Raw genomic sequence first — 20,948 nt, forward strand, 5'->3', positions numbered from 1 at the left:
GATTTAGACCTATCTTTTTTGTAATATATAATGATTTGATGCTATAAATTTTCCTCTAAGCAGTGCTTTAATTAAACCCACAAATTTTGATGCGTTTTCATTTATGTTCAAAGTATTTTCTAATTTCTTTTGAGAATTGTTCTTTGACCCATGGATTATTATCATTATTATTATTTTTCTTCAATACAGAGTTTCACTGTTGTTGCCCAGGCTGGAGTGCAATGGCATGATCTCGGCTCACTGCAATCTCTGTCTCCTGGGTTCAAGTGATTCTCCTGCCTCAGCCTCCTGATTAGGTGGGACTACAGGCACCTGCCACCATGCCTGGCTAATTGTTTTGTATTTTCAGTAGAGATGGGGTTTCTCCATGTTGGCCAGGCTGATCTTCAACTCCTGGCCTCAGGTGATCCCCCCAACTTGGCCTCCCACAGTGTTGGGATTACACGCATGAGCCACTGCGCCTGGCCTGACACATGGATTATTAAGTATGTTGTTTTATTTTGAAGTGTTTGCAGATTGTTCTATTAATGATTTCTAGTTTAATACCATTGTGATTGGAGAACAAACTGCATATGATTTCATTTCTTTTAAATTTGTTAAGACTTATGTGTCAGGATATGTTCTCTCTTAGTGAACATTCTGTATGTGCTTAAAAAGTACATGTATGGTCTGTGTATGTATGGTCTGTATATACATATATGTATACATATATGTATACATATACGTATAAAAAGTATATGTGTGGTCTGTTTGTGCTTAAAAAGTATGTGTATGGTCCAGCACTTTGGGAGGCCGAGGCGGGCAGATCACGAGGTCAGGAGATCGAGACCATCCTGGCTAACACGGTGAAACTCCGTCTCTACTAAAAATACAAAAAAAATTACCTGGGCGTGATGGCGGGCGCCTGTAGTCCCAGCTACTTGGGAGGCTGAGGCAGGAGAATGGCTTGAGCCCGGGAGGCGGAGCTTGCAGTGAACTGAGATCGCGCGACTGCACTCCAGCCTGGGCGACAGAGCTAGACTCCATCTCAAATAAAATAAAATAAAATAAAAGTATATGTAAAGTATATGTATGGCCGGGCACGGTGGCTCACGCCTGTAATCCCAGCGCTTTGGGAGGCTGAGGCAGGTGGATCACGAGGTCAGGAGATCAAGATCATCCTGGCTAACATGGTGAAACCCCGTCTCTACTAAAAATACAAAAAAAAATTAGCCAGGCATGGTGGCGAGCACCTGTAGTCCCAGCTACTCAGGAGGCTGAGGTAGGAGGATGGCGTGAACCCGGGAGGCAGAGCTTGCAGTGGGCTGAGATTGCACCACTGCACTCTAGCCTGGACAACAGAGTGAGACTCTGTCTCAAAAAAGGAAAAAAGTATATGTATTTTGCTGTTGTTGGGTGAAGTGTTCTATAAATTAGATCCAGTTTATTGATGGTGTTCTACAGTTCTCCTAGATTTTTGCCGATTACTTGTTCTCTCACTATGAAAGGGAGTGTGTGTGTTATATGTGTCTTAACAATTCATTGTCCAGTTAGAGTTGCTGTTATACCACTTCAAGTGGATGGAGAGCCTCACTGCCGTCCATTAATGTGCATTAATCATTTTGAGAGTGAAAAAATTTTTTTAAATGTTTTTACTTTTTTAGGTATGGCCAAGTGAGATGGGGCTAGTGAAATGGGCGCGAAAATTGGAAGCTGATAGTGTGTGAGCTAGACACCCATGAATGCTTTTTGACTGGGCAGTTAGAGGGATGATAGGTAATAACATAAGGCAGCTCCATCACACACGCTGGTGGCTCCTGTGGAACAGACCAGCAGCTGCATCTGGAGATTCATTTTAGATTGTTGCGTGTTTCCTCTTAGAGCTGTGCTTGGTCATCGTGTTCTGAGTGGTCCATTGGCCTCCGTGTCCCTTTGGGGGTGGACATTTGCTCAGTGACTTTTCAGCAGCTGGATCTCCTGCTGCAGCAGGTGAGTGAGGGGATGGACGGCTCTGCGGACTGGCCGCCGCCCCATGAGAAAGAGTGCATGGCCGTGGCAACGCTGAATCTTCCACGACTTCAGGTATTTGTGATTTCCCTTCCTCTTGCTCCTTTTATAAGTTTCTTAGCAATTTGTAAGAAGGTTTATGTATTTTGAAGGCCTGTTGGGTGAAGTATTTTAAAGTAAGATTGTAATGCACTAATAATGGACGCAAGGCTTAAAAAACTTGATCTGTTTATTTTATGTTTGTCCTGGAAGTCAGCCTCGGCATGCAGGAAGAGTGTGTATGGATTGTGTTATTTTTGCTAGAATCATTAGTTTGTTGGCATTGTTACTGTTTTACTGTTGTTGCTTGTGGAGAAATGACTGGGTGAGGTCACAGGTGATGGAGAGAGACAGCGCTCAGCTGAGACACCAGTGCTGGCCTGTCTCTCCTCTGTACTGTGAAAACCCTGCACCAAGAGGGTCCGGTCTTTGGTTTCCCTGGGCCACACTGGAAGAAGAATTGTCTTGGGCTACACATAAAATACACTAACGATAGCTGATGAGCTTAGAAAAAAATCCCAAAAATATCTCATGATGTTTTAAGAAATTTTACTTTGGGCCGCATTCAAAGCCGTCCTGGGCCCTGTGCTGCCCTCAGGCCATGGGTTGGACAAGCTTGATCTACTCAGTAAGCTCGGCTCCCAAAGCAATACCTTCCTTTCCTCACCATGAAGGTTATGGTTACGGTCAAAATAAAAGCTGCAAAAGTCTTCCTCCCTGGCAAAACTAAAGCTGAAGTGTTTGATCATCATCTTTTGTCTTTGTAATAAAACCCTCTAACTTAATGACAGGAACCACAGTTTTCTCGACATAGTAATTTTTCCCTTTTATTACAGTGGTTTCTGTGTAACAACCCGTCATGTCCCTCTTCCAGCCCCTCCCCTTTTTGCCCTGCTTCTAGAATGTACAGAACTGAGTGTAGTGTTTAGTTGCAGTAATGAACTGAGCAGAGGTCTGAAGTGTGCTTCTCTAGTCCTCTGTAGCACGCGTTTATCACCATACCTGTGGCATCCTGGCATTTGCGTGGGTGCAGCCCAGGTGTTTGCTGCCCCTCCTGGTTTTCAGTGATGTTTCTGTTCTGGTCGGTGCTGTGGGGCGTGGCCTCGTGTATGTCTTAGGCTGTCGAGGTGTCCCAGCATATGGTTTTGCATTTGCCTCTCCGGGGTCCTGAGGGTTCTGTAGGTTTCACAGACTCTAGGTGAGTGTCGGTGGTCATTTCCTGACCTGTGATATCTATACCTAGATGAGTGGTGTGCTTTTGATTTCACTTCTACTCCCAGGGCAGGGCCGGGTCTCTCATTTCTCGTGGGGCCTCTTGCTACCCAGAGCCTGGGACGGGCAGTGCGTTGCCCCCTGGCTGTGGTTGGCTGGCAGGCAGGTGATCCTGAGTGGCTCCCAGCCTTCTGCAGGAAGCTCGGGTTCAGTGGGTTGTTGTGTGCATTCCCGTGTGGGAGGTTGTGCTGAAGCCTGGCGGCTTGGCTCTGCTTTCAGAGCCCGGAACCTCTTGATTCCTGCTGTGTGTGCCCATGTGAATTTCGGTTTTGCACTTGAGGAGTTTCCTTGTGTACTCTCAGCTCCGCAATCTAATTTTTAGCAGCTTTTTTTTTTTTTTAAGACAGAGTGTCACTTTGTCACCCTAGCTGGAATGCAGTGGTGCAGTCTTGGCCTGCCAGGTTCAAGTGATTCTCCTGCCTCAGCCTCCCAAGTAGCTGGGACTACAGGTGTGTACCATCACACCTGGCTGATTTTTTTATAGAGATGGGGTTTCATCATGTTGGCCAGGCTGGTCTTGAACTCCTGATCTCAAGTAATCTTCCCACCTTGGCCTCCCAAAGTGCTGGGATTACAGGCATGAGCCACCGCCTGTGGCAGCTTTTGTGGTTACATTGTAGCCATTATTTGTGTTTGGTGCAGATGGTTGGGGTGGGGTGGAGGTTGCTGTTGCTAGTTGTTTAGCTCTTCTGCTGATCTTGAGCTTTTCCATGTATGTGTTCATAGTGGGGTTACAAAAATTCCCCTAGAAAATACTTCAACTATTGTGGGTAAGAGTTTTTTTAGTCCAGTTTTTAAAAATACATAAGCTGAGAAGTTATTTTGTCTATTTAAATAATACTTCAAATTGAGTTTTATTCGGTGTTTAATAAGACTTTGAAATTCACTCATTTTTAGGGGTTCTAAGTGAAAATTGTTTTTCTCCTTTCAGTTGCATGCTGCCATTAGTCACCAGGTTGACCCGGAATTCCTTGGTTTAGGTCTGGGCAGCGTCCTCCTGAACAGCCTGAAGCAGACGGTGGTGACCCTGGCCAGCAGCACAGGCATGCTGAGCACCGTGCATTCAGCCTCCCAGGCCATGCTGCAGAGCGGCTGGTCCGTGCTGCTGCCCACTGCCGAGAAGCAGGCCCGGGCGCTCTCTGCTCTCCTGCCCTGCGCAGGTGGGCTCGGGGAAGGAACAGGAGACGGCATGGGTCAGGGTGCTGGGAGGGGATGGCGTTTCACTCAAATTGGCACACACTTTCTAGTTCAGTTTCAGGCAATGAAGTGAACATAAGTCCAGGTCGTCGATTCATGATTGATCTTCTGGTGGGCAGCTTGATGGCTGCTGGAGGGTTGGAGTCAGCCTTACACGCAGCCATTACTGCGGAGATCCAGGTATGGCCTTGGAGGCACACGTGACCTGGTGGTGCGCTGAGATCGGAAATACCACACTCACACATGTGAAGAATAACTGCAAACAGTAAAACACTCAACTTTTATCATATCCAAGTATTTTCTTAAATTAAAATTCTTTTATGTGCTAATTTTAAAAATTATTGAGATGATTTAATTGTGATAAAATACTGCATGTTGCCTGTTTCAGTGAAGTTAACAGATAACCTGTTACTCAGGTAGACCATTCCCGTCACCCGGAAATATCCCTATGCCCTTGGCACTTGCAGCCAGGATACTCCCCTGCCCTCAGATGAGATGCATTTCGCCTGCTCTGAGTGTCGCAGCAATATAACTGTATAGTATGCACTCGTTCCTGCCTGGCCTTGGAGAATGATTTTCAGATTCACTCACTGATGTGTCTATTGTGACTTCGTTTTTATTATTGGGAAGTTTTCCATTTTCTGGGTGTAGTACTCTTTGTTAGTTCATTCTCCTATTGAAGGACATTACATTGTTTTTGGTTTTTGTTTTCTTTTTTTTTTTTTTTTTTTTGAGACAGGGTCTTGCTCTGTCACCCAGGCTGTATACAGTGACCTGCAGCCTTGTCCTCCTAGGCTCACAGGATCCTCCCACCTCAGCCTCCTATGTTGCAGGGACCACAGGCATGTCACCATGCCGGGCTAGTTTTTTGATTTTTTTTTGTAGAGACAAGGTGTTACTGTGTTGCACAGGCTGGTCTCCAACTCCTGGGCTCGGGATCCCCCCACCTTGGCCTCCCAAAGTGTTGGGATTACAAGCGTGAGCCACCACGTCCAGGCTTTCTTGTTTTTGGCCGTGTAGAGCTGCCACGATTGTGCTGTGAACAAGTACTTTAGTGAACATATGTCCTCCCTTTGGGTAAACACTTGGAGTGGAATTTGTTAGGTTCTGGGGTCAGTGTGTGTTCATAGTTTCCCAAGTGGCTCTGCCATTTACATTTGAGCCAGGACTTCTGTGTGTGAGAATTCTAGCTCCTTCTTGTCCTTGCAGAGCAGCTGGATGCTGCATGTGTGGGGCAGATCACATTGGGTTTTGTGAGAGACAGTATGCAGGGTTAAGGATTTTAGGGACTTCACAGAAGGAGGCTGGAGAGCATCAGCAGAGGCAGCCTGGACCTTGGATCTGTAAACAGAAGACAGTGTTTGAAACTGCACAACTGTGTTGGGGTTTCCAACAGGGCAGGTGGAGGCCTGTGGGTAGGTGTGTGCGGCAGCCACAGAGGCTGGGATAGCTTGGCATTGGGGTCAGGGCTCAGCCAGCCTGTGTGTCTTCACACCTGCTAATGAGATCACTTGTAAACAATTTCTGTTTATGAATTACAGGATATTGAAGCCAAGAAAGAAGCACAGAAGGAAAAAGAAATTGATGAACAGGAAGCAAATGCCTCAGCATTTCATAGAAGCAGGACTCCATTGGATAAAGACCTTATTAATACGGGGATCTGTGAGTCTTCTGGCAAACATTGTTTGCCTCTGGTTCAGCTCATACAACAGCATCTTAGGTAAATCGTATTAGCTGTATTGTATTGTGTTTTATTTATTTACTTTTTTTTGTATTTTTGAGACAGAATTTCGCTCTTGTTGCCCAGGCCAGAGTGCGGTGGCGCAATCTTGACTCACCGCAACCTCCGCCTCCCAGGTTCAAGTAATTCTCCTGCCTCAGCCTCTCGAGCAGCTGGGATTACTGGCGTGCGCCACCACGCCCCACTAATTTTGTAGTTTTAGTAGAGATGGGGTTTCTTCATGTTGGTCAGGCTGGTCTTGAACTCCCGACCTCAGGTGATCCACCCACCTTGGCCTCCCAAAATGTTCGGATTATAGGCATTAGCCACCACGCCTGGCCTCTTTATTTTACTTACTAACTTTTTTTTTTTTTTTTTTGTGACGGAGTCTCTCTCTATCGTCCAGGCTGGAGTGCAGTGTCAACGATCTTGGCTCACTGCAACCTCCACCTCCTGGGTTCAAGCTATTCTCCTGCCTCAGCCTCCCGAGTAGCTGGGACTAGAGGTGTCTGCAAACACACCTGCCTGATTTTTGTGTTTTTAGTAGAGATGGGGTTTTACCATATTGGTCAGGCTGGTCTCAAACTCCTGACCTCAGGTGATCCACCTGCCTTGGCCTCTCCAGATGTTGGGATTACAGGCGTTAGCCACTGTGCCTGGCCTGTATTGAATTTTAATAGGTGATTATTGGTTTTCATATTAAGATAGTGAAATCCAGCACGAGGATCTCAAAACTTTGTTTGATGATTGAAGGAATATTCTGAAAATTACCTAGTATAGATTTTAGGGTAAAGAGCAGACCCTTTTAAATATAGGTGAGAGGAGAAGTTGGAGGGCATGATGATGTTCAAAAGTTTTTCCAGAAGAGAAATTGGGTGTGCAGTAAACCTGTAAAAAGATTCTTGCTAATAAGCAGGTGGATGTAAATGAAAATCATCATGGAAGGTTATTTTTAAAACTGGTTGTATCATTGCCTCGCTTCATATATTACAGAGTTATACATACTACTTTGTAAGATAACTTTTCTTTTCAAAACCAAAGTCAATGTGAAAGAATGGTGAGCATTGTTTTGGAAGGCCCGACTAGGAGGAGGTGGGAAGAAGTCAGACTCAGCCTGTGAACAGAGACTAACTTTGGCAGAAGCCAAAACAGTCAGACAGTGTTGTCTAAAATGATCATTCAAGAAGAGCGAAAAAACAAGGTGATTTGTGAAAGAGATTTATTAGAAAATGAAACACATTTGTACCTCTGTTTAATAAAAATCTGCTTTTTGTCACATCATGCTCCTGGTTTTTTGTTTCTACACATATAGAAAGCAGAGCCCTGGCAGGTTGGATCAGGCAGCTGAGCACAGAGCAGGGAGCCCTGGGCAGTGGCCGCAGCTCTCAGCTGGCCTGTTCATGGGGGGCATGGTGCATCTGCGGCGTGGGGTGGGCCTGCGGCGTGCGGGGGGCCTGCGGCGTGGGGTGCGTTTGCGGCGTGGGGTGGGCCTGTGTCGTGGGGTGGGCCTGTGTCGTGGGGTGGGCCTGTGGTGTGGGGTGGGCCTGCGGCGTGCGGCGGGCCTGTGTCATGGGGTGCATCTGCAGTGTGCGGTGGGCCTGCGGCGTGCGGTGGGCCTGCGGCGTGTGGTGGGCCTGCTGTCCACAGCCAGAAAAACTAACTTAGTGGACACACAGTGAAATTTTGAAACAGGAAGTTTTAGAGCTAGTTTCTATCATAGAGTTTAGCAAATGCTATTTTGCAAAATATTTTTCTGGTGTTTTGTTTTTCTAATCTGATAATGCATATTTCACACATTCTGGCCTTTAAGCAATGGAAATTAGAGAACTAAACTTAATAGTTTGTGTTAATGGAAAGAGCTGGAGATTTGTTCTCAGAAAATTTCAGTTGCAACAGCTTGTTCACATAGGTGAACTTCTAACACAGTAACTATAGGAGTAAGAATAAAAGCTGTGTTTACTTTCACAGAGTTCAGAAGACATGAGAAAATGGATGTTAAAAACCTTGTAATTAAAGTGTAAAGTTACGTGCAAAGTTTTAAAGTGAGCATTTTCCAGGAAGAGGTGATTTTCTAAGTTCTTGAATGCCTCTCCCTTTTGTGAGGAGGCTGCGTCGTGGGCTGTTGGTGTCTTTGGCAGGGGGTGAGTGCAGGGTTCCTGTTGTGGGTCCTTTGTTCTCACGAGGGCAGCGCCCGTTTCCCATCTCCTGCTTGCCCAGACTGTTCCCGTGCGCAGAGAGACTGGCCTGTTTCAGCTGCAGCGGTGTAGCCTGCATTGGCTAGTCTGGCCGGCACTCACACCGTTTGCTGATCAGCACTTGAAGTGTGTCCGTCGTAGCTGAGACACTGAATATTTCATCTAATTTTTATTAATTAAAATGCAGGTTTAAAAACTTGATTCTGTTATTAGAAAGCATTTAAGAATGTCACTTGGCCACGTGAGTCTCCTTTGTCAACTATATATTTTATGAGTCTAAGTGCAGATCAGATATTTTCAATGCAAATTTCACTGCAAATTGAAATGTGCTACATATGTAAGCTATGCTGATGGTTTTTGAGGACTTAATATGAAATAACCTATGTAAAATATCTCAATCATTTTTCTTATATTTCATGTTGAAATGGTAAGATTTTCAGTCTGTTGGGATAAGTATGATACATTATTAAAATTATTTTTTATTTTTGAGATGGAGTCTTGCTCTGTTGCCCAGGCCAGAGTGCAGTGGTGCAATCTTGGCTCACTGCAACCTCCGCCTCTTGGGTTCAAGTAATTCTTCTGCTTCAGCCTCCCGAGCAGCTGGGACTATGGATGTACACCACCACGCCTGGCTGATTTTTGTATTTTTGTAGAGACAAGAGTTTCACCACGTTGGCCAGGCTGGTGTCGAACTCCTGATCTCAAGTAATCTGCCCACCTTGGCCTCCCAAAGTGCTGGGATTACAGGCATGAGCCCCTGCACCCAGCCATTATTACAATTTTTATCTGTGTGTGTGTGTGTGTGTGTGTGTGTGTGTGTTTACTTTTATTAATGTGACTAAGAACAATTTTTTTTCCCCCTGAGATGGAGACTCACTCTGTTGCCTGGACTGGAGTGCAGTGGCACATTCTCAGCTCACTGCAGCCTCTGCCTCCCAGGTTCAAATGATTCTTCTGCCTCAACCTCCTGAGTGGCTGGGACTACAGATGCATGCCACCATACCTGGCTAATTTGTGTATTTTTAGTAGAGATGGGGTTTCACGATGTTGGCCGGGATGGTCTTGAACTCCCAACCTCAGGTAATCTGCCCGCCTCAGCCTCCCAAAGTGTTGGGATTACAGGCATGAGCCACCGCACCTGGCCATGTTTATTAATATGACTAAGAACATTTTGAATTGCACTTGTGGCTCCACTGGTGTCCTGGGCAGGTGGCTCTGTGGTGTCCACACAGGTTGTCTGCTGTGTCTTCATCTTCGCTGCATGTGACTTTTTGGTTCCTGTGGCATGTGGAGTCCTGTATGGGACATTGGTTCTACAGTAGATTTATAATAAGGATGTACCTACTAAAAAATACAAAATAAAAAGAATAGAAACAAACATAGAAATAAGTATCACCTCACAAAAATTTTGGAAAGTAGAAAAAGGAAGATGCATTCACAGTTTTTCAGTAGCCGATATCCAGGCTGTCTTCATAAGCATGGATAACGTGTCCCTCTCCCGCATGGATAGACACCGTTTTCTCACCTTAAGTGTTTGTGATTGAAGGATTCTTGATGTGTTGACTTGGAGGATGCAGTTGTTGAGCAGTAGGTTATCTAAAGATTGTAAGAAACTTTTGGAAACATTTCATGTCCTTTTTTCCCTTGGAAAACATGGGTTGAAGAAATCGCCGCTTGCCAAAAATAAGCTGTGATATGGATTTCAGAGTAACTCTAGTTACATGCTGGCGAGGAGCCGTGGAATACCATTTACATTTGAAAATAGAGGGCTGTGAAGTTTTCATAAGTAGTGAACCCCGTCAGAATTACACATTTTGATTATGGCTCTAAATTTTATATTAAAGAAATAAAAATTTTATCGTATTTTATTACCATCTTTTACTCCTTCAGGTATAGCCTACATGCTAGATTCTAGACCTGTTTCTTGTGTTACAGTGGTGTTACCCAGGCAGGTTATCAGGTAGTGAAGGTGCTGTCTGGTGGTGGTGGTGAGCCCAGTGAGGGCACATCCTTGCCGTGTGTGATGAGGGCCTGTGGGTTGCTGTGGGATTCCCAAACCCTGGCTCCTCTGTCTCCTGCTTCTGTCCTTACTCACACTGCTGGTGGTTTTCTGGTGTGAGCCACGGAGGCAAGTGGGATTGACAAGCCTGCTGTCACATTAGGAACCTGAGTTAAAGTGGAGCTGAAAGCATGTCCTCACTCTTGATGTTGTGCAGAGAACCACTTGTGCTTCTGGCCCAATGGGGCGGGTGGAACCAGGCCCTGGTTTGGCTCTCCTCCCCTCCATGTTCCCCTGTCCTGTCTGATTTGCTTTCACACTGATGTAAGAGTTACTTTCCCTCGGCCTCCCAAAGTGCTGGTATTACAGGCATTAGCCACTGCGCCCGGCCAGCATCCTTTCAAGTACTGGGGTACACCCAAGCTCCCAGCTTCTAGCTAGGAGTCATTTGGTCCCTCTTTATCCCAAAGGACCTGCCACCATCATTGGTTCCCAAAGCCCAGCAGGGTCCAGGCTCTTCAGCCTCCAACCACTTTGCATTTCTTTTCTGCTTTTCGTTCATGGAGATAAAGATTAACTTATTTTTCAGCCTGGGCATGTCTTTTTTATGTACTTTATTTTTTATTTTTGTTTTTTGAGATGGAGTCTCACTCTCTCACCCAGGCTGGAATGCAGTGACGGGATCTCGTTTCACTGCAACCTCTGCCTTGCGGGTTCAAGTGATTCTCCTGCCTCAGCCTCCTGAGTAGCTGGGACTACAGGTGTGCACCACTATGCCCAGCTAATTTTTATATTTTTAGTAGAGACAGGGTGTTGCCATATTGGCCAGGCTGGTCTCGAACTCCTGGCTTCAAGTGATCCTCCTACCTCAGCCTCCCAGAGTGCTGGGATTACAGGATTACAGGCGTGACCACCGCGTGTGGCCTTTATTTACTTTGTATATCTCATCTATTACTGCTGCAGTTTGCAGAAGAGAGGATGCCCTCAAACCTAACTTCTCCAGACCATCCCAAATGGGAAGTCTGCTCCACGTCAACAGTGTTGTTGCTTTTAAAGACTATATGTCAACATGCCAGATTATAGCAAAAGGATGTCGAGGGCGCAATAGGATAGCAAGCCTAAGAGTCCTGGAGAGAAGGTGGCAGAGCTGCGTTTCGAAGGTGGTTCCTTCTTCAGACCCTGCCCTTCCTGCCTTGTTCCTCCAGTTGCGAGAGCAGCTGTTGGAGCTCCTCCACGGGCGAAGAGGTGAGGCTGGACTGAGAGGGAGATGGAGAAGCTGCCAGAGGTTCTTTTGGATCTAGAATTGAGACAGCAGTTCCAGCCAGGTCTGGAGGTGGGTGCTGTCACTCAGCCCCCAAGGGAATGGTACTGATTGAAGAATGTGGCAAGAACTCCCTGGCCGGGAGAGGGAGGTGCTCGCTCCTTTGAATCGCCTGAGCCCAGGCTGGAAGGCCCAAGGGGGAGGACGAGGCCAGCTCACTCCAGCTCCATCCCCTCCCTTTAACCCTGAGCTAGTCACCCTCCCAGACTCCAGTCCCTTTTCCTAAGTGCCCTCCCTGCAAAGTCTGCATGGAGCAGCGCTCCCTCGCGCCAGCTCGCCCCGCACTTTCTTGTCTTTCAGCAACCCCATGGGTTTGAACCTGAGATGATTCATTTTCCTAAAAGCCTCTTTGGGCTGAGGGAAGGCGTGGGTGGCTCTGCCAGTTTTGGAGTGGGGGCCGCCTCTTCTCAGAGCCGCTGTGAGGGCCAGGGCCACCCTCCCAGGTGGGTGTCTCTGGGCTGGGCAGCAGCTTTATAGGCAGCCCGGGCCATCCCCACTGGTCTGGGAGGCTGGGGGTGCACCAGCTCCTGCTCCTGATAGAGCCAAGGCACCTTCCTTACCTGAGAGCTGAGTTTCTTGAAGAGTGGGCACAGAGGAGCTGGCAACGTGGGTGGTGTAGGCACCCAGGAGAAAATCTGCGGCTCAGTCTCAGGGAGAAGTCTCCACCAGCACAGCTGTTGTAGAGATGGGGAAACTGGGCTGAGAGGGAAGGGGGCTTGCCCAACTCACCAGCCCTGGAATGTTTTGAGCTTTGGGGGTGGATCTCCCAGGAAATGTGTTTTATGGCACCACCGCCTCTGGTCACCCACCCTGAGGTGTGGCGGGCCTGGACAGCCAGCTTGACTGAGGGCCAGGCTGGTGAAGTCAAACGTACCACTCAGGAAGGAGACCCAGCCCTTCTCCAGACAGAGTTCAAATGTGCACTGCCTTCTTTGGGCCTCAAATTCCCCACATGAATTCCAAGGACCCTTCTAGCTCCTACACTCTGGGCCAAGGTTTCCTCTGAGCCCCAGTCAGCCTAGAGGACCTAGGATACATCTTCCTTGGACAGAGACCCACCATACGGGCAGCAGGAGGTAGGGGTGGGGGTAGGCAAGATTCCTGTGGGGAGGTGGAGCTGTCATCAGAGATGGTGTCTGCAGACAGTGGGTGTATCGTGGCTCTGCTACTACTTGCTGGGTGGCCCCGTGACGTTTCTTTCCCCACTCTGGACCTCAGTTTCCCTATCTGTTCTGTGGAGATAAGATGCCTGCCTGCATATTTGTGGACTGGGATGTGTGGGGGCCAGTTGCAGTGTTTGTTGGTGTGGTCCTGGGGCAGCCTGCACCACCCCATAGAGATTTCTGGGCCCCACCCTAGGCTCACAGGACCAGAATCTCTGGGAATGAAGCCTGGGAATTTGCATTTCCACAAGCATCTGGCTGATTCTGACATGATTGAAAAGCACTAATAGTATATAGCAAGCTCTTTATAAAAGGTAAATTCATAGCTGCCTTTTACTAAGTATAAATCTCACCTTCCCTTCCTCAGTTGAGGACACACACCGCAGTTGAAAATCACTGTGCCTTTCCAGATGCAGAATCTGACGTTTCTGATGAGATTCTGTTAAGTGTTGCTTTCTGTAGTTTGTATTCCAAAACAAGGGGAATATCTTTCCATTTTTTCAATATAAATGTTTAGGTCAGATACGCTTTTTCAAACTGGACACACACAGTCACACAGTTTAGGATTTCAGCTATGGCTTCCTCTCAAATTATTAGCCTCTTTCTGCCAGGGAGCAGTTTTTCCCAGACAAGACCCTGGACACAGGCTGATGGGGCCCCTCCTCATCAGAATCACTAGATCATGACTGACTCCTAGAGGTGGCTTTTTCTGCTTAAGTGTCAGCCCATGGGCTGGGATGTGACCCCCAAAGTTGCAGCAGAAGCTTCCACCCATCTTGGGCCCCCCCTGCCATCTATGGGGTAAGGCCTGTCCCTTGTCTTCTGGGCCCAGCCGGCCTCACAGGCATTCAGCAGATTGGAAAGTCGAAGCATGTGCTGTGCTTGGCTGGGCTCTCCTGCGCCCCTTTTTGGGGTGAGGTGGAGTGCATCCAGCCCCCAGAATCCCTGCCGTTTATTCCCCCCCCATCCCCACCCCCATACACACTCACGAGTAGAAACACAGGCGCAGTCACTGTCGCACACCACTCTGGACAGCACCATTTCCAGCCTCAGGGGGGCAGTTTCCTTACAGGGAAGTTAATGAGGCACTAAAGAAGGCTTGGGGACAGGGAGAAAATCTATCGAGAAGAGGCTCCTAGACCTGGTTCTGCCTCTGAATTGCTGGGGGTCCTTGAGAAAGTTGCTTCCCCTCTCTGGTCTCAGTTTCCTCAGGTGAGAAATGGGGGACCGGCCAAATGGTCTAAGGTTCTGGGAACCTCTAAGTCAGAGCCTGTAGCTGGTGGTCAAGATGAGGGAGAGGCCCTCAGGCTCAGCCGAATGCCTGAGAGTCAGGACAGGCCCAAAGGTGAGCAACCTGAGCACATCAGGTGGGTTCAAAGCTGGTGCATGAGCCCCACAGCCTGCAGAGCAGCTCTGGACTCGGGAGCCCGCTCGCACCAGCCCAGTGGGACTTCAGAGATGTGGGGTCCAGCCTCTCCTACTGTTGCAGGGCTGGGGGCTGGGAGCTGCAGATTCTGACCCCACAGCTGCCTTAGACATGCCAGATGGGCTGGGGCAAGACACACCCCTCTCTATGAACTGAGCAGTCAGTCCAAATAGATACACTAAAGAAGGGCTGTGGGATGGACCCAGCTGTAGCCTGGGGCTACAGACTAGTTTCCAGGGTACTCAAGCAGCTGGCCTCTGGGGTAGCAGCCCCGGGTATGAGAGGCAGGACTCAGAATCTAGGCCAAGCCTCTACAGGAATCCCCTCTGGAGAGCCTGGGCGCTCTGCAGGAGGCGCAGCAGGCAGCAGGTGCACCAGGAGCATGTTTCACAAGGTGCCCAATATTGCATCTGCTCAGATAGGCAGCGAGTTGGAAAGTGGATGCAGTAGGCAGGGTGGCGGCTGCTCCCCAGAGCCAGGAGTCCAGCCCAGCACCCACCTGAGTCCGCCTCAGTCCTGCTCAACTGGGTTATCTGTGCTCTTGGCCCTCTGGTCCCACCCACAGAGAGAGGGCTTTGGGGCGACTAGATGACCTGGCCCTTGTGGGAGGATGTAACTGACTCCTGAGCCTGGCGAGCCAGGCAGCCCCTCACCAGTGTCCCCACCCCCACATCTCCAGCCACCCTCATTCCCTGATCCTCCCATCTGCTCCCCTGACCCAGCGGTTTCCTCTGCTCACTCTCTTTTCCTGCTCCCAGGCTCGCCTGGTCATGTGTCTTTCACTCTCCTCTGAGTCTCCCTCTTTCCAAGCCGCCTCCACTCTACTTGACACACTCTCCCTTAAGACACCAGAGTACACAAGCGCAAGTCCCTGCACCTCACCTTTACTCCCAGACATGGGAGGGAGATGACATGAAGACCCAAACGCCCCTTGGCAAGAGATCTGGGGTATGCAGAGGGGCAGATCTGAGGCTGTGGAAGCTCCAGGGGCTCCCTGCCGGAGGCTGCATGTAAGCCGGCTATTGAATGTGGCTCTGAGCTGAGACCCTTCCTTGAAGCTCCAGACCAGGAGCCAGCTGCTAGCTCGACCCCTCCATTTGGTGCCTCAGAGAAACCTTGCACTCTGTAGGTCTAACTCTGAACCCAGAAAATCCCCCCATGTAGGCCCTGTCTCTTCATAGGGAAAGCACCACCTCAGACCCAGTTCTGCACCAGCTTGCTGTAGAAAGACCAGTCTGCCACTGTATGGCACACGGATGGCAGGGGCCGAGTGCAGGTGGAAAGAATAGAAGGTGGGCAGGGTGGGGGAGGCAGGGACATGGCTGTAGCCGTGGAGATGGGAGGACAGACAGGACTTGGGGGCTACTTGGATGAACCAAGGGGGGAGTCAGGAAGAGACACCCAGTTTTGTATCAGATGTGTAGAGCGTGGGATGCTGTTCATTGATCGAGGGAGGGGGAGGAGGAAGAGGTATGGCATGGGGAGGAGGTAGCTGAGCTCTGTCATTAATGTCATTTGAAGTCCCCAGGGAAAGAAAGGCCCACCAGCGCCTTCACTGCTTCAGCCAGCTCTCAGGGTGTCTGTGCTCCCTGGCCCTCTCAGCTCCTGCTTCATAGCTGTCAGCTGCAGTGGGGGACAGCTGCACAAGGGCCCAGCATGTCTGTGTGTTTACCCAGGGGACTGCCGCGTGGCCCATGCCGAGCAGAAACTGATGGATGACCTTCTGAACAAAACCCGTTACCACAACCTGATCCACCCAGCCGCCACCTCCTCACAGCTCATCTCCATCGAGACGGAGCTCTCCCTGGCCCAGTGCATCAGCGTGGTAGGTACAGAGGATACCTGTGGCTGAGGCTCAGGCAAAGAGGCAGCTCATGCCCAAGCCCCAAGCAGTCAATGTCCAGAGGAATGAAATGACTAGAGTTGACTTAGACTGACCAGTACACGGTGGGGAGGCTGGAGGAGGGTCCATGAGGTTTATAGGTGTCCAGTATTTAATGAGGTCATGGTTTTGTTAACAAAGAAGAAATGAGGGTGGGGGTGGGATCACCACTGGCTAGGCAGCCAAGGGGCCTGCAGAGACTCTGCTCAGCTGAGTCTCCAGCATGACCATGAGCTTCTCCTCCTCATCCCCCCAGCCCCACCCTACTCTCTCCCCCAGCTTGCTCAACAGGTGTCCTTACAGGCTCCCTACTTGTTGGGGAAAATAAGAACCAGACTGGGGGAACTGACGGGTACAGAGGCCCAGGTGTAGGTGCAGGACCACAGGCAGTGCAGCGTCTACTGAGCCAGGCGGGTGAGGGTCTGGAGAGTGGACATGGCTGCTGCAGGCATGGAAAGGAGGCGCAGGTGGTGGCACTCCCAGGGCCCATTGTCAGGGCCTCCATATGTGGACGTGTGCAGAGGTGGGGGTGCTGAGGGAGGAGGGGCCAGGGAATTTCTCATCTTCTCTCTACTGCCTCTGAGTTGGCGATGTCAGAGGGAGCCATGGCCCACTGTAAAGTGACACAATGTCCCCACCCACAGGGTTAGAACCCCTCCCCTGGAAGCAGCTCTGAGGGGAACAGTCACATGTAGAGAGTGCAGGACGCTGTGTCCAGCCGGGGGAAGGAGGTCACCAAGGGGGTTGACCCTCCTCTGGCCAGGTGGCTGCCTTCTGACACACCAGCCTCTCTCTCTAGAACGGTGGGCCCCACACACCCAGCCTGTGAAACCTACAGCCCTCAAGAAGGCTTTGGCCAAATTAATGAGCGGCTCCCTCTCCCAGGAGGAAGCACAGCTGAAGGATGCAGAGGGCAGTAGAGTTGTGTATGCTCCGCCCCCTCTCTCCAGAGTGGGACGGAAAGAAGGGGGCTTTCAGCCAGGCTGGCCCAGGCTGGGGTCTGAGTGTCACTGTCCAGCTATTGGCTTCTGGCTTAATGGGTGAGCCCAGCTGCTCCTGTGCAGCTGCCGCCCTAGTGAGGGTGAACCGGCAGGTGAGTTCCATTTCTGAAAGCCTGGGAATACAGTCAATATTAGGCTGTGGGCTGCTGGGCCAGGAAGGGGAGTTTATTTTTCAGGGTTTGTTTATCTATCTATTGAGTTGATGAGGGAGGGTTATAGGTACAACCACCTTAAAGATGGAAATTTTGAGAGAGCAGGCAGGGATTTAGTGCTGGGTAAACCTTCTCAAAGCAGCTCTTTTGGGGTGGCCAGAATCCAGTACCAATATCCTCAGCATGTTCATCAGCTGCTGGGGGAGTGCCGGACAGGATGAAAGCACAGGAACACTTTCTGGATGATAGAAATACTCTGTATCTTCAAAGGAGGTAGGTTCCATGGGTAATGTTAAATGAGTTAAAACTCATCAAAATGTAAACCAGATCTGTGCATTTCACTGAATATAAATTATACCTCCAATTAAAAACATTTTTTTAAAAGACAGATGGGCTGGACGCAGTGGCTCACACTTGTAATCCCAGCACTTTCGGAGGCTGAGGCAGGTACATCACCTGAGTCAGGAGCTCGAGACCAGCCTGGAAAACATGGTGAAATCCTGTCTCTATTAAAGGAATACAAAAAAATTAGCCAGGCATGGTGGCACACGCCTGTAATCCCAGCTACTTGGGAAGCTGAGGCAGGAGAATTGCTTGAACCCAGGAGGCAGAAGTTACAGTGAGCAGAGATCGTGCCACCGCACTAGCACCTGGGCAACAGAGCGAGACTCCATCTCAAAAACAACAAAAAAAGGACAGATGGAGGTTTTCAACTTTCACTAAAGGCAGAGGAGCTTGTGACAGATTCGCCTCCCCACAAGAGCAGTTAGAAAAACTGGACAAAAATGTGCCCTGCCCCCAATCAAAAACAATTGTTGAAAGGTAACTGAAAACCTCAGCCAGAACTTGAGTGACCATGCCTAGGAGGTGACCCTGACAGTCTGTGGTGCTTTTCCCACATTTGGTGATTGGTCAACAGTAGAGGGCTAAGAGGCTAAGAAACTGAGTATGAAGTAGTACTTAAGGGGCTGGAGAGCCTACCTGAATGTTTGGCACTCTCACAGGGCTGAAATGATCTAATGAGAATTTGGGTCCCAGGAAGGAGATGGGACCTCGGTGGGGACCCTGGAAGGGCCACCCCTAGGAGTCCAAATGAATAAAACATAGACCAGCCATCATAAAACCTAAAACTTGCTTTGAACCAGCTTAGTCCCAAACTAGATGAAGGCGATGTGCCCTTACTCCAGTTGTGTGCCATAAAGTCAAAGTCAATACTCTCTGGAGGCAGAACAAAGTTTATTAGGAATGCCATAAGACAACACAAGACTAAACGAGAAAGACCAAGAAAAAACACAATAGAAACATACATGTAAGGAAGAACTTTTTTTTTTTTTTTGAGACGGAGTCTCGCTCTGTCACCCAGGCTTGAGTGCAGTGGCACGATCTCAGCTCACTGCAACGTCTGCCTCGCAGGTTCAAGCGATTCTCCTGCCTCAGCCTCCCAAGTAGCTGGGATTACAGGCACGCGCCACCATGCCCGGCTAATTTTTGTATTGGCCAGGCTGGTCTTGAACCCCTAACCTCAGGTCATCCATTCACCTCGGTCTCCCAAGTTGCTGGGATTACAGGCATGAGCCACCGTGCCTGGCTAGTATTTTGCCACAATTTAAAATAAATAAATGTTTTTTTTCAGGTTTGTGCTCAGACTCTATTCTAAACAGTCACGTGGCAGCTTACTCTTCTCCAGGCCTTGCTGCCGGCTTTTACATGTTTATTGTTTGTGCGTTCTTGTCATCTGCTCGGTAGATGGCAGCTTCCAGGTGCTCCTAAGGGGCCAGGAAAGAGAGTGAGAAGGCACGGAGGTTGCCAGGTCATCCCGCTTGGGGCCCCGCCCTCATCACCTCCCTCAACCGGGTCTCCTGCAACTCTTGGTGGGCCACCTCGGCCACCGCTTCGCCCTGAGCTTCCTGCTGCTGCAGCTGGGCAGTGCCTCCTTCTCAGAGGCCAGCTGCTGATAGGTGGCCACACACTGCTGCAGGTGACCCAGGTAATGGTCTCGCTGCTGCTGCAGACTCTGAGCCTCTTGGCTCTTCAGCTCCACCTGCAGGATAGGCGTCAGGGTAGGTAGTGGCTGGCTTCCAGATTCTGGGCCCATAAACAGGGTGGCGAGGGCACTGCGGGGCTCTGTCGCCTGCCCAGGCCCCTTGCCCTGGCCCCTTCCTCCAGGCCTAAATGACTGCCTCCCTTGCCTAGAGGCCCATGCCTCCCTCCCCAGCCTCAAATCTCACACCCTTCTTCCCACCATTTAAACTGTAGGCCACAGACTGGTGGAAAAGCAGAGGGAGCCAACCACCATCTGCTAAGTTGTGGTGAGGTCGTTCTGTATGATCTCCAGGGTTTCCACGCACCTTCGTCTGCTCCCCCCAGAGCTCGGCCTTCCGCCCCAGCTCCCCCAGCCTCTCCTCCAGCTCCTGCAGCCTCACCTCCAGTTCCTGCATCTTCTCCTCCTGGTGCCGCAGCCTCACTTCCTGCTCCCACATCTTCTCCTCCTGCCTCCGCATCTTCTCCTCCTGTTCCTGCATCATCTCCTCCTGCTCACGTATCTTCTCCTCCTGCTCTCGCATCATATCTTTCTGCTTCCGCACCTTCTCCTCCTGCCTCCACATCTTCTCCTCCTGCTCCCGTATCTTTTCCTCCTGCTCGTGCATCTTCTCCTTCTGCCTCCACATCTTCTCCTGCTCCCGTATCTTCTCCTGCCTCCATATCTTCTCCTCCTGCTCCTGCCTCTTCTCCTCCTCCCGTATCTTCTCCTGCTCGTGCATCTTCTCCTCCTGCCTCCACATCTTCTCCTCCTGCTCGTGCATCTTCTCTTCCTGCTCCCGTATCTTCTCCTCCTGCCTCCCCATCTTCTCCTCCTGCTCCCGTATCTTCTCCTCCTGCCTCCACATCTTCTTCTCCTGCTCCCATATCTTCTCCTCCTGCCTCCACATCTTCTCCTCCTGCTCCCGTATCTTCTCCTCCTGCTGGTGCATCTTCTCCTTCTGCCTCCACATCTCCTCCTGCTCCCGTATCTTCTCCTCCTGCCTCCACATCTTCTCCTCCTGCTCCTGCCTCTTCTCCTCCTCCCATATCTTCTCCTGCTCATGCATCTTCTCCTCCTGCCTCCACATCTTCTCCTCCTGCTCCTGTATCTTCTCCTCCTGCTTGTGTATCTTCTCCTCCTGCCTCCACATCTTCTCCTCCTGCTCCTGCCTCTTCTCCTGCTCGCATATCTTCTCCTGCTCCTGCCTCTTCTCCTCCTCCTCCCATATCTTTTCCTGCTCATGTATCTTCTCCTCCAGCTCCCGTATCTTCTCCTCCTTCTCTCGCATCATCTCCTCCTGCCTCCGCATCTTCTCCTCCTGCTCCCGTATCTTCTCCTCCTGCTCTTGTATCTTCTCCTCCCGCTCCCGTATCTTCTCCTCCCGCTCCCGTATCTTCTCCTCCTGGCTCCACATCTTCTCCTCCTGTTGCTGGTTCAGGCGGTTCCACAACTCGTTCTCTTCCACCTGGGCTTGGAGCTTTGCTGACACACTCTGCAGCTCCTTACCCAGGTGGTCAGCCTCCGCCTGCAGCTGCTGCTGGAATAGTGAAAGTGTTGGTTTGAACCTCAGAA

The 20,948-nt window shown here is 49.8% G+C and overlaps 2 protein-coding genes and 1 pseudogene across 23 annotated transcripts in view; 2 read left to right on the plus strand and 1 right to left on the minus strand.

Moving 5' to 3' along the window:
- The window catches only part of LOC129014675 (E3 ubiquitin-protein ligase HERC2-like), a 46,311-nt gene extending 38,821 nt beyond the window's left edge, over positions 1-7,490 (plus strand). For 10 of the 12 annotated variants that reach the window (XM_063653206.1, XM_063653200.1, XM_063653201.1 and 7 more), the window contains 5 exons: positions 1,861-2,061; positions 4,229-4,457; positions 4,550-4,674; positions 6,036-6,214; positions 7,256-7,490. In XM_063653206.1, the coding sequence (XP_063509276.1) occupies positions 1,861-2,061; positions 4,229-4,457; positions 4,550-4,674; positions 6,036-6,214; positions 7,256-7,334 (813 nt within the window). In that variant the 3' untranslated portion in view covers positions 7,335-7,490. Of the gene's footprint in view, positions 1-1,860; positions 2,062-4,228; positions 4,458-4,544 lie in introns of all 12 variants that reach the window. The other 2 variants (XM_063653205.1, XM_063653210.1) reach the window with 2 other exon arrangements.
- A 3,931-nt stretch (positions 7,491-11,421) lies between these two features.
- On the plus strand, positions 11,422-15,332 carry LOC129014535 (uncharacterized; annotated as a pseudogene).
- Positions 15,333-18,569: 3,237 nt separating this feature from the next.
- LOC129014668 (golgin subfamily A member 6-like protein 1) overlaps positions 18,570-20,948 on the minus strand; it is a 96,295-nt gene continuing 93,916 nt past the window's right edge. For 7 of the 11 annotated variants that reach the window (XM_063653191.1, XM_063653190.1, XM_063653188.1 and 4 more), the window contains 2 exons: positions 19,777-20,913; positions 18,669-19,119 (listed from right to left, as the gene is read on the minus strand). In XM_063653191.1, coding sequence (XP_063509261.1) covers positions 19,057-19,119; positions 19,777-20,913 — 1,200 coding nt within the window. In that variant the 3' untranslated portion in view covers positions 18,669-19,056. Of the gene's footprint in view, positions 19,120-19,776; positions 20,914-20,948 lie in introns of all 11 variants that reach the window. The other 4 variants (XM_063653193.1, XM_063653186.1, XM_054452272.2 and 1 more) reach the window with 3 other exon arrangements.

This window comes from Pongo pygmaeus, chromosome 16 (genome assembly GCF_028885625.2).
Source record: "Pongo pygmaeus isolate AG05252 chromosome 16, NHGRI_mPonPyg2-v2.0_pri, whole genome shotgun sequence".
Lineage (NCBI taxonomy): Eukaryota > Metazoa > Chordata > Mammalia > Primates > Hominidae > Pongo > Pongo pygmaeus.